General features: G+C 39.3%; 1 protein-coding gene across 1 annotated transcript in view; it reads left to right on the top strand.

Moving 5' to 3' along the window:
* Positions 1 to 9521, top strand: part of LOC122551053 (E3 ubiquitin-protein ligase RNF149-like) — a gene marked incomplete at its 5' end in the record, with an annotated part of 23052 nt that extends 13531 nt beyond the window's left edge. Inside the window, 2 exons of the mRNA XM_043692696.1 lie at positions 6738 to 6930; positions 8612 to 9521. Of these exons, the coding sequence (XP_043548631.1) occupies positions 6738 to 6930; positions 8612 to 8682 (264 nt within the window). The remainder of the gene's footprint in view (positions 1 to 6737; positions 6931 to 8611) is intronic.
* Positions 9522 to 11184: the final 1663 nt, after the last annotated feature.

Raw genomic sequence — 11184 nt, 5'->3', positions numbered from 1 at the left:
GCCTAAATCCCCCATGCCCCCCCCCCCCCCCCCCCCCAATAATCTTTCCCTTTTCTTTGGGATGAACCTGTGCACTATGTCCTCAATTACACCCAGAAATTCCTGCCATTGTTGTTCTACTGTCTTCCCCACTAGGCTCTGCTTCCAGTCGATTTTCATCAGTTCCTCTCTCATGCCCCTGTAATTACCTTTTATTTAACTGTAACACCATTACATCTGAGTTTGCCTTCTCTCTTTCAAACTGTAGACTGAACTCTACCATATTATGATCGCTGCCTCCTAAGTGTTCCCTAACTTTAAGATCTTTTATAAAGTCTGGCTCATTACATAGTACTAAGTCCAGAACAGCCTGCTTCCTTGTGGGCTCCATCACAAGCTGTTTCAAAAAGCCATCCTGTAAACATTCCATGAATTCCCTTTCTTTGGATTCATCGGTAACATTATTCACCCAGTCCATCTGCATATTGAAGTCCCCCATGAACACCGTGACCTTGCCTTTCTGACATGCCCTATCTATTTCCTGGTACATCTCGCGCCCCTGGTCCTGACCACTGCTGGGAGATCTGTAGTAACTCCCATTATGGTTTTTCTGCCTTTGTGTTTCCTCAACTCCACCCACACAGACTCCACATTATCTGACCCAATGTCATTCAGTGCCATAGATTTAATTTCATTCTTTACTAACAAGGCAACCTCACCCCCTCTGCCCACCTCCCTGTCTTTTCAATAAGTTGTAAATCCTTGGATGTTCAACTGCTAGTTCTGAACCGCCTGCAACCACGTCTCTGTGATGCCGAACACATCATAATCATTCACGATGATTTGTGCTGTTAATTCATCTACTTTGTTACGAATACTACGAGCATTCAGGTAAAGTGCCTTAATGCTAGTTTTCTTATCCTCACGATTTCCAACATTTCTCGTAATATGTCCTAAGCTATACTTCCTTTTTGCTTCATTCCTAGTATGTCTTGAACTTAAGCCCTGCACACTGGCTAACCTGCTGCTTATCTTTCTACTTGACTCCATACTCCCTGTTGCTTTCCCTTTCCCTTCCCCCGACTCACAAATTTAAAGTCCTACTGACCACCTTATTTATCCTTTTCACCAGAACACTGGTTCCAGATCGGTTCAGGTGGAGACCGTCCCATCGGTACAGATCTCCCTGGTTCTAAAACTGATGCCAATGTCCCATGAAATGGAATCCCTCTTTCCCACACCAATCTCTTAGTCACATGTTTACTTCCCTAATTTTCTTATCCCTAAGCCAATCAGCACCTGGCTCGGGCAGTAATCCTGAGATTATGACCCTCAAGGTCCTGGTCTTCAATTTCCCTCCTAGTGCTTGATCATCCCCAAACAGGTCCTCCTTCCTAGCCTTGCCTATGTTGTTAGTGCCAACGTGGACCATAACAACTGGATCTTCTCCCTCCCGCTCCAATATCCTTTCAAGCCAGTTGGAGATGTCCTGCACCCTGACATAGGGCAGGCAACACACCCTGTGGGACTCCCGATCCAGCTTACAAAGGATACCATCTGTCTCCTGAATTATAGAATCCCCTATAACAACTACTTGTCTTTTTGCTCCCTCCTCTTGAATAGTGCCGTGGTCAGCTGGCTTATCCTGTCCACAGCCCTTTCCTTCATCTGTACAGGGAGCAAGAATCTCATACCTGTTGGACAAGGTCAAGGGCTGAGGCTCCTCCACTCCTGAACTCAGAATCCCCCTACCTGTCTCACTTACAGACACACCCAATCGTCCCTGATCACTAACTGAATTTGAATTACTTAATCTACTGGGTGTGACTGCCTCCTGAATCAATGCATCCAGGTAACTCTTCCCCCTCCTGGATGTGCCACAGTGTTTGAAGCTCAGATTCTGAATCATCAATTCTGATCTGGAGTTCTTTTGGCAACCAACACTTGCTGCAGATGTGGTCACTGCCGTTCACAATGGGATCAGCCAGCTCCCATATACAGCTACAGCACATCACCTGTTCAGCCATCTTTACTTATTCAAATAATTTATACAAATTTTGAGTTAAATAATTTCTAGTACTTCTCCCTGGTCTTACTCCACTAACCAACTAACAGTAAACTTTTAATCAATCGCATGATACACAAATATCAATTGAAACACCTTACCTTAGCAATATAGTGTCTCTGGAGTCACCTGCTGTCTGAATATATATATCCGGCAGCCCTCTGCTCCTCGCTGTGGCCTCTCCCTCAGCTACGCCTTTAAAAGTGGTTCTCACACTCTCCCTTCCCGGCACCCCTCGGTTCTCTCTGCCCTCTCTCCTCGCCGCTCTGTAATGATTTCTGTTATGTTACTTGAGACGTGTGCCAGTGGCTTAGGGGAGGAGACAGATGAGAAAGTGAAGTGTGTCGTTGAAAAGGTGGTCCGAGAGGCAGGAATTTGGCTTCATGGGCCAGTAGCACTGAGAAAGAGGGAGCTCCATTGGCACAGGTTCCCTTTTAAACCTGCCTGGGACCAGTGTCATGGACAAGTTGAATAGCTGAGGCAGTAGACTGAGCTTTATCCGATTAAGGCTGTGGATGTATTTCCTTTGGGAGGGACAGGAAAGAATGGAAGAATTCAAAAGCACTTAAAAAAAAAAACGTTAAGGCTGTAGAGCACATTTTGTTTTAATGGGTAAAGTAAGCAGAGTGGCCAAGAAAGCACAGAGATTAACAAAGTAAAAAGGGTATTAGTGAGTAAAGTTAGAGAAAATTAGAATAAAGTTAAAGCCAAAGGGACTAATTCTGTATGTACCAAAACAAAAGCTTTTTTTTTGGTTGACTTCCTCAGAACTCTTATGGCACACCTTCTATGGGGCAGGTGGGACTTGAACCCAGGCCTTCTGGCTACAAAAACCGTTTAACTATGAATACTCAAAACATTTTCAACAGGTTACTTGAATTAGTGGCACAGATGGGAAATCATTCGCTTTGGCCTAATGGCTGTTATGGAGACCTGGTTTCAAAGTTTTAAGAACTAGATATGAAAGGATATATTTCAGAAGAGATGGGCAAAATGGAAAAGGAGTAGCAGCCTGATAGAGGGACGGAGATCAGAAATTCAAGACAATTCAGTTTGGGTGGAGCTGAAAAACAGCAAGACACAGAAAATATTGCTGAAAGTTATTTATAAGCATGCTGACAGTAATTGTGGTGTACGGCAGACAAGAAATCTGCAAACTAGAAATGTATGTAACTAAGGTAATACAAGTCATGGGAAACATTAATCGCCATGTAAACTAGGCAAATTAAGTTTATTATTAATGTGCAGAACAGATTACATGTGTTTGCAAGACCATGGCAGATAGAATACAACGTAACAAATTATTTACAAGGTAGGAAAAATAAAACAATTCTTTTTTTAATCATGATATTGATACAAAATCTGTGTTCAGAAGGACTTGGGGAGATGTATTGTGGAGTTTTAATATTCAGGTAAAATGGACTTCAGGTTAGGAGTGAAGACATTTCACCACAGTTGTGCAGGGCATTAGTGACACAACACCTATTCATCAGACCCCTAGGGTTGGGATGCAGGAGTTCCCATAAAACAGTGAAGGAAGACAGGGTGGAGTGTAGAAGTTGTCCTGTCGCTATGGCATTTAACCTGTGGGCTGATTATTCCAGATGGCTGCCAATGCATGGGACTGGTGATGTCAGCACTCTGTGACATGCTTTGAGATGAGGCCAAACACATGCTGCTGATGTCAAATTTTCTATTGGACATTGGTGCAAATGTATTTGTATACTGCCCCAACTTTACTTCATTAATTAGCTTTCAGAAGCAACCATCAATCCGCTGTGCTGTCTCAGCCTTTTGATAGCAAGGCTTTTGAAAGGCTGATGAAGGGCTTTTGCCTGAAACGTTGATTTTCCTACTGCTCGGATGCTGCCTGAACTGCTGTGCTTTTCCAGCACCACTCTATTCCAGTCATAGTCTTAATGTGGAGTTGTAATTCAGAAATATTCATTTTAACTCCGCAGTCTGAGAGATGTGGTCCACTGCAGGTGGAGAACAGAGGTAGCAGTGTGGACAGGGAGGCCTTAGACCCTGAATAAGCAACTATTGGTCTGGGTTTACCCTGAATGGGCAGCTGCTTCTGTCACATGTGAATGGTGCCTGCCTTTGTGTATGTGTGCTGCTGGTGCTCCATAAAGGCAGCATTTATATAAGTCATAGCCTTTTACTAGTGACAGAAGAGAGAGAGCGAGCATCTGGATCAGTGGACTAATTGAGCTATTTAGTTGACCAGTTAACAACATTTTCCTGTTACCACTAACCTTTTACTAGCTGCATACGACCATTAGAAATAGGAACAGGAATAGGCTGTTTGATCCTTCAAGCCTGCTCCACCATTCAGTGTGTCCGCTTTTCTGCATTTTCATCCCATATCCCTTGACCCTGCACTAATCAAAAGTCTTAACTATAAAACATAGAACATTACAGCACAGTACAGGCCCTTCGGCCATCAATGATGCGCCGACCTGTGGAACCAATCTGCGGCCCATCTATCTTACACTATTCCATTTTCATCGATATGTTTATCCAACGGCTATTTAAATGCCATTAAAGTTGGCGAATCCTTACGACTCTGTGTAAAGAAACTACCTTTGACATCTGTTCAATATCTGTCACCCCTCCGTTTAAAGCTATGTCCCTTATGCTAGCCATCACCATCTGAGGTATATCTCCGCCTTTAATATATAGGATTCTGCCCCTGCAGCTCTCTCTGGTAAGGAGCTCCAAAAATACTCATTCCTATGAGAGAAGGAAACCACCTCATCTGAGTCTTAAATTGGCATCCCTTAATTCTGAGACAGCCCTCTGGTCCTGGACTCTCCCATGAGGGCAAACATTCTCTCAGCATTTACCCTGTCAAGCTCCTTAGCATCCTGTATGCTTCAATAAGATCACCTTTCATTTATTTTAAATTCTAGTGAGTAGAGGCCCTATCTGCTTACCCTCTGATCAGAAGTCAATCCCTCCATACCTGGGTTCATCCTAGTAAGCCTTCTCTGAATTCCCTCCAATGAAATGATATCTTTCCTACCTTCCTGCTTAAATATTCCAACCTTCTTGAAATTAGGGTCAAAAGGTGTGGTGCTGGCAAAGCACAGCCAGTCAGGCAACATCTGAGGAGTAGGAGAGTTGATGTTTCGAGTATAAGCCCTTCATCAGGAATTCTTGACTCCTGCATCTGCAGTCCTCACTTTCTCCTCTTAAAATAAGGGCCAACCTTTCATTAGCTTTCCTAATTACCTGCTGCACCTGCGTCCTAGCCGTCTGTGTTTCATGCGCAAGTACCCCAAAGTCCTTCTGTGTTGCAGCATTCTGCAGTTTTTCTCCATTTAAAAAATACTCTGTTCTTTTGAACAACTTCATAGTTTTCCATATATTACTCTATTTGCCAAAATGTTGCCCAGTTAGGTGTGGATCCTCTGACATTTTAGGAGATCACTTGCTGAGGCTTGGAAGCCACTCTATTGTTTTATGGTAGGATAGGGTGGTTTGGGCCCTTCTAATCTGGTACAGTGTGCTTTCAGAGGGGCTACCAGTGGCAACAGCATCTCCATGGCAATCCTCTACATACCAGTCTCCTATGTCACATTAGGACCTGTCCAAACACCCCAGGGATGCTAGGCCTCGCAGGTTGGGAGTTAGTCTGCTCTGATGGCATATTGTCAGCTAGTGAATGTTCAAGTTAGGTTCCTGATTAGAATATTTGCATGACTGTCCTCCAGAAAACTGGATACTCAGATGTTGAGTGTATTTAAGGTAAGAAATGGATAAATCTTTTGAGTACTGGAGTTTGGAGCATATGAGACTAATGTGGGGAGATGGTGTTGAGGTTGGAAATCAGTAATTATAAATGGCACAACAAGCTGGAAATACCTACTCTTCCCTATGTACTTATGTTTCTGCACCCTTAACTCTATTTCCACTGAACCGCTGGCCACATGTCTCTTGTGAACTGACATTTGAAATAGCTCGACCTACTTACTTGGAGCTTTCTGTATCAGCCATCCTTCAGACATCTTGTCTCTTCCTCCTCTCGAGCTACTGTCCTTTTGCCCAATGTTTTGAAGTCCTTGATTGTAATACTATTGCCATTGACTGCGTATTTTTCCTTCCAGCTCCCTATTTTAATCTCGTTCAACTCCGTTTCTGCCCTTCCAAAATTACCTTGCAATTTTGCATTGTCTGTAATAATGTGCACTATCCGCCCACCCAACATCTGGACTTCACTTTAGCCTTTTGGCCGAGTGATCCACACCAACTAACTCCAACGACTATACTATATTTTTCAGTCTGGTATGACCATTCTTGACTGTCTGATCGTTCTGCTATTTGAACATATTTACAGTATCTCTGGCATTGAGATCCAAGAGTCCCTAAACTTCTATCCTTGGCATCTTTATTTTCCTCACTTACGTGTTCCTCTCTGTGCTTCATCTTTGCACAATTAGTGATCACCCATATGTATCTTACTGTGTGGTTTCCTCCTTAAACCTCTTTTGTTTCTCCATTTTCTTTTTCTAACGATCTTCCTAAAAGTACACTTGGACCAAATATTTGTTTACCTGTCCTCAACTCTCCTCTTTTTAACTGTTTTGTTTTGGACCAAGCCTTTGAATTGCTGTGGGGTGATTTCCTTATATTAAATTTTTTGTTAATGTCTTTATTGTTTCCATTTGTGTCTTTGTTGTTTACGTAGGTAGATACTCATGAAAATGTTGAAGTAGTTATACCAGAAATTGTGCCTGACAGTATCCCAGTTGGTAATTCAAGTGGTGCTTTACAAGAAGGAGCAGGAGCTGAAACAAGTACCTTCCCAAACTCCTCAACCTTTGAGTCACTACAGCATGATGACAGACTAATGGAAGAGGATGAAGCTGCAGCTTTAATTGGTAAGGATAATTATTCAATGATATGGAGTCTAATAAAGTTCACTTTGAGGTGAGGCCAGTGTCTGGTGTTGAGATGTGAACGTTGACCTGGAAGATACTGTGCTGGTGGTTGCTGGAGGTAGCTGTAACCTGATGTCTTAGCTAGTGGCAGACCTAGACTTCATACCTTATACTCGCTCAGATCTACAGTCCAGATTTGTTTCCTCTTGTGTTTCCCAGCTAGGTGTACTGTTGGGGAAATACTGAATATGACTTACTTTTTCAGAATTCAGCAATTAAGTTCAACTTTGGGTACAGACATGTGATGACCTATCGTCTTGAATTACCCATTCAGAATGTGTTAAACATGTATCTTTTGCAGATTCTGGGTCTTTGATGTAATCCAGGAAATAATCAACTTAATGCACAGTTAATATTTACCCTTTGTGGTAATTTTGGAAACTCCCACTTCCGAATGTTATCTGTTTTACCCAAACGTCATGTGTATGTTGAAAGAAACTTGTTGATAAGCTCATAAAGGTGTGACGACATAGATAGCAATTAGGTTGAAAGGACAAAAGTGATGAGCTTGTAATTCAATATGAAGGAATGTCAGTAGAAAGATCAAAATTGGATCCATTACTTCTCTTTCTCCTTATTATATAATAGCAAACATAAAAATGAACTTAGTTAAAATTGGAGTCCTAATATAGTTTGAAGCAAACTCTGGCCAAACTTTAACCCACTATCACTGTGTCATTTTTTAAAGGGAAGTTTTTACATTGATATTTATCAATTTGAATAAAACAATATAATTAGGAAACAAAGGCAGGTGAACACATGACTTTTATGAATATAGGCAACATTAAAGTCCTCCTGAATACTGGGGGCATATTTTAAATTATGTTGATTGACTAAAAGGACAGGATTTTCACTCTGAAAAGGGTGTGAGGACAGCAGCAGGTGGTACAGTCAATGTTTGCTCCATCCATTCTGCTAGAGGCTGATTTACACCTGGAATGGTTACCTGCCCACAAGCATCAAGCAGTAAGTTAATTTAAAAGCCAGTTATCAGACACTACCTGGCCTTTACCATGGTGTCAGGAGCACAAAAACCTGAAAATTGTTGTCTGTCAGCTGTAAGTCAGTGAGATTAAGTATTTCACCTTTCAACCTCATATCACCATTTGAAACCCCTTTTTAAAAAGTTACACTTTGTTCATTAAGCTGTAACTGGGTTTCTAATAGTGATCTAAATAATAGAACTTGATGAACAACAGAACTGGCCCTGAAAATGAAGATTTAATATTCCTTGAGCATCATAGTATATTTTTAAGCTAAATTACTTTTAAAAACTTTTAAAAATGGTTTTCTTAGAATACCTTAACTACTACCTTCACCACAGATGTGTGTCTTAATCTTTAATTTGCTTTATGTAAACACTTTTTTTTAAAACTGCTTTTATTTTAGCTCTTTCAGCTTTTTGTTTGCATGTGCTTGAAAATCCTTTAATAGGATTGACTTTTGGGCATCCTGATGACATCACTGCTGCTCCATGCTCTAAATAATAAAGTACAGGAAACTGACTGCACTTTGCCACTGACTGCAGAATCTGAGCCAATATATGATTAGCTCTTTTTAAAAGTTTGAGGCCATATGACTTATTCAAGTTTTATGATTTCCCTTTTTTCTTCTTTTCTAGAAGCGAATTTAGAAATTCAGAGAAATAGTGATAGTTCGTCTTGTCCCATTGGATGTCCAGATGCCAGATGAATATTTTTGATAAAAATCAATTTTTGATTTAAAGCACAAGAGGGGCCATTTGTGGATTCTTCTGGAAAAACAATCGTTCAATGTGTGCAGCAAAATATGAAGTCATGCATTTTTAATTCATCTCATCACAGTTCTAACTGAATAAAATAACTTTGGTTGAAATTAAAAGTAACAGATACTGCTTTCTAGAGGATATGTTGATTTGAGAACACATGGGACTCCCACTTAGTCACAGCAAAATTCTTGTTCTTCCACTCTTTACAAAACGTACTTTGAACTTTATGTTTACTGAAACTGGAATTAGTAACTTTTAATCATTGTTTAGTTACAAGTGCATTGATTTTGGTTTCATCTTATTCTTTGTACTTTGCAGCCTATCCAATATGTTTGCAAATACCCTTATTTTCATTGAAAAAATAGTTAAGGATAAATTCAGATGTTTAGAGAGCTAGACTTACTTGTACTAGACCTAGTTGACCAGTATTGTCAATAATTTTAATGAAACTGGTAATCTATAAATGTTACATAGAAGCAGTAATGTATAGTTCTAGTTTGGTCCTCTATCTTTTTAATAGTGTTTTCATGCTAAGTAGGTTTGTCTATAAGTCATCATTCCTTTAAGGATATTGTGTAGTAACTTGATTTTTGCAACTGTATAGATAAATCTATAATAACAAAATTAATTCTCTATTGAAGTGCATTAAAAATATTGAAGAATAATAAAACTGTTGAACTTCTGATTATCACTGCTGTCGTAAAATATTCATCATATAATTAGATCAGAATATGTTTTAGAGGCCCAGTTTGTGATCTTGAATTATCCAAACTGCAGAAATGTACTGAAACAGGCGTTACAAATTAGTCAAGATTTCATGAAAAAGAATCATTCGAATAAGCTTAAGAATCTTTGTGTAACTATGAAGCAGTGATACAGCTTTCAGTTTATAGCTGATTCCAGTAGATGTTGCTGCATGACTGTGTCACCACATTATACAAAATGACAGGTCATAAAAGTAGCAATGTTTTCAATTCAGGCCAAAGAGGAAATGTTTGCACTGTATTTCATTGTGTGGTGGAAGAAAAGCAATAAAGCATTGAGCCTTATGCCAACAGTGTAAAATTTATACACCTTTTAATATTTATCATGTTCAATCATTTAATGATGCAATGAAAGAAAATTAACGTTTAAAAAAAACCTTCAGGAACTCTCCTGAAATCATTCTAAGTAATTTCAAAATTAGTGTGTTAACAGTTATTGAATATGAACTACATATAATTACATTAATGTTGCAAAATTATAGAATTGTAAGGAAATTCCAATCTGAAGACCAAGCTGTAAATCATTAGCTAGCACTTTACTTTTTAAATTGAGGCTCAGATCAAGTCGGTGAAATGCCAGGAGTTGAAAAGATACTAGGGTTTTTCTAATTGACAAATTAAATGACATCAATAAGTTATGATGGTAATATATTGTCAGGAAGTTTTAGCAAGAGTCTACATGTCTGCAATTTCTTTATTGGAATTTGCTTCAGTCTGTTGTTTTACTTGTGACTAGTCAAAAGCACAGCTTAAATGTATCTGTAAAAGCTCTAGGATCAATTTATGATAACAGTTGCAAATAAGCATTGGTAATTATAAGAATTTTTAAGCACGGGTCTCTTAAATTTGTACATATGCAATAAGCATACTTTGAGTTATACATTATACTAGATTTGCACTTTTCAGTGTGTCTGTTGAAAACAAAAACAAATTGTTCAGTATAGATTAGAATTTGTACTTGTCCATGATTATAAGAATTTTTAAGCACGGGTCTCAAATTTGTACATATGCAATAAGCATACTTTGAGTTATACATTATACTAGATTTGCACTTTTCAGTTAGTGTGTCTGTTGAAAACAAAAACACATTGTTCAGTATAGATTAGAATTTGTACTTGTCCATGATCAATTCAAACCTCATGTCCATACATATCTTTTTACTACTGCAATATTCCTATTAATTTTTTGATTTTACCTTTCCCTCATAAGATATAATGTCCTCTTACTTTCCCCAGTTTCACTTTGTGTCTCTGCTAGAATTGTCATCATAATTAAGTCTATCCTTTCCTAATGTAAGTATTTCATTAAAAATCTCTCTCAACCCTGAATGTTCATTTGTAATTGTACTTCTGGGAAATGTGGATGACTGTGTTGCATCATCAGGATTGTTTATATACTGTGTTCCACTTTGGATCTTTAGTGTTTCATGTGGACCCTACTGCTCATTCTCTGTTTCTGCACTGACCAGCCCTGCCTTTTTCACTCATTTACTTCAATGAGAGTCACAACTAGCAAAGTTTGGAAGGCGAAAAGTATGGTTTTAAATCCTAGAGCTTTATTCAAAGACGTGTGGGGAGTACATCTTGTTTCCTGCCTGTCCTTTCTCAACACCACAGAAAAAGGACAGAGCAATAGGTAGTTTTGTTTTAACATTGTTTGTAACATGTTGCTTTGCGAGGAATG

Source organism: Chiloscyllium plagiosum, chromosome 6 (genome assembly GCF_004010195.1).
Source record: "Chiloscyllium plagiosum isolate BGI_BamShark_2017 chromosome 6, ASM401019v2, whole genome shotgun sequence".
NCBI lineage: Eukaryota > Metazoa > Chordata > Chondrichthyes > Orectolobiformes > Hemiscylliidae > Chiloscyllium > Chiloscyllium plagiosum.
This window is presented reverse-complemented; position numbering and strand designations above follow the sequence as displayed.